This window comes from Cynara cardunculus (assembly GCF_001531365.2).
Source record: "Cynara cardunculus var. scolymus isolate 2C chromosome LG 13, CcrdV1, whole genome shotgun sequence".
Classification (NCBI taxonomy): Eukaryota; Viridiplantae; Streptophyta; class Magnoliopsida; order Asterales; family Asteraceae; genus Cynara; species Cynara cardunculus.
Genome location: NC_037540.1, coordinates 16,581,798 through 16,583,228, shown reverse-complemented (window position 1 = coordinate 16,583,228; position 1,431 = coordinate 16,581,798). Strand labels below are relative to the sequence as shown.

General features: G+C 44.2%; 1 protein-coding gene across 1 annotated transcript; it reads right to left on the bottom strand.

Moving 5' to 3' along the window:
• Positions 1-363: 363 nt before the first annotated feature.
• On the bottom strand, positions 364-1,425 carry LOC112524828. Its single transcript, XM_025134775.1, has one exon. The coding sequence runs from the start codon at positions 1,423-1,425 to the stop codon at positions 364-366; it is 1,062 nt and encodes a 353-aa protein (XP_024990543.1).
• Positions 1,426-1,431: the final 6 nt, after the last annotated feature.

The following is a 1,431-nucleotide window of genomic DNA, read 5'->3' as shown; positions in this document are numbered from 1 at the left end:
CGTGTCGTCTTTCTTTTTGACGAATAAAATCGGTGCTCCCCATGCGACGAGCTTAGCCTGATAAACCCTTTATCTAAGAGTTCTTGCATTGCTTCATCAGCTCTTGCATTTCTGTTGGGGCTAAACGATAAGGCGCCCTTGGATTGGTGCCACACCTGGTACCAAATCGATTTGGAACTCTACTTGACGTTCCGGTGGTATTCCCGGTAATTCATCCGGAAATACTTCTGGGTAATCCTTCACCACTGGAACATCATGTATTGTCTTCTTTTCGAGCTTGGCATCAATGGTGTATGCCAAGTAAGCCACACATCCCTTCCGCAGACACCTATTCGCCTTAACTACATTGATTAACCCTACGCATCACTTCTTTCGATCACCGTAAACATGAATTGTTTCTCCTTCCGGAGTTTGAATCTTGATCATATTTTTATTGCATACTATTTGCGCATGATTGTTGGACAGCCAATCCATCCCCAAGACCACGTCAAAACCCCCTAAACACATTGGCATAAGCCTAACAGGGAAATCCTTACCTTCTATAACAATTGTACATTCATCAAATACTTTGTCTACCTTACACTGACTACCGTCGGCTGTTTCTACAGTGTAGGTTTTGTCTAGTCTACAATTCAGATAGTGGCAGAAGGTAGTAGACACAAAACTACCATTTGCACCCGAATCAAATAATACATGTGCATACACATTGTTGATAGGGAACATACCAGATACGACGTCGGGTGTTTTCTTGGCCTCTTCCAAAGTCATGTTGTAAGCTCGGCCGTGTCCCTTAGGTAGCTCCTTCCTATTTTCTRATCTCTTCCCAAATCCATTATTCACTGTCTTTACGTAGGGTGTCGCACCATTTCGATGTTTTGGACAGTCAGGTCGTAAATGTCCCGTAGCCCCACATTCATAACAAGTTTTTCCTTTCGGGCACTCCCGCGCGGTATGCCCAGGTTTGTCACATTTGTAGCATGTCAGGCTCCCTGCTCTGCACTCTCCCCTATGTCTCTTGTTGYATTTGTTACATGGAGGAATAGTGAATCCCTCACTTCGTGTTTTTGCTAGAGTCGGAGTCCATTTTGGTTTCTTGTTGAACTTGTTCGATCCCTCCCATCTTCTCTTTGCATTTCTTCTATCACAATTCTCCCTGGCGTGGTTCTCCTCTGCCACCTTCGCCATCTCCACTGCTTGGACAAATGTGGTCAGTTTAGTCATGTCCACGTACCGTTTGATTTCGATTCTTAATCCATCTTTGAAGCAACCTATCTTTCTCTTCTCGGTAGCCACCTGGTAACTGGCGAACCTCGCTTTCTCAAGAAAATCGTTAACATATTCTTGAGCCGACAACGAACCTTGCTTTAATCTCAGAAATTCTGATTCTAGCTTGTTCACCTCCGATTGTGTGCAGTACTTATCCATCATCAT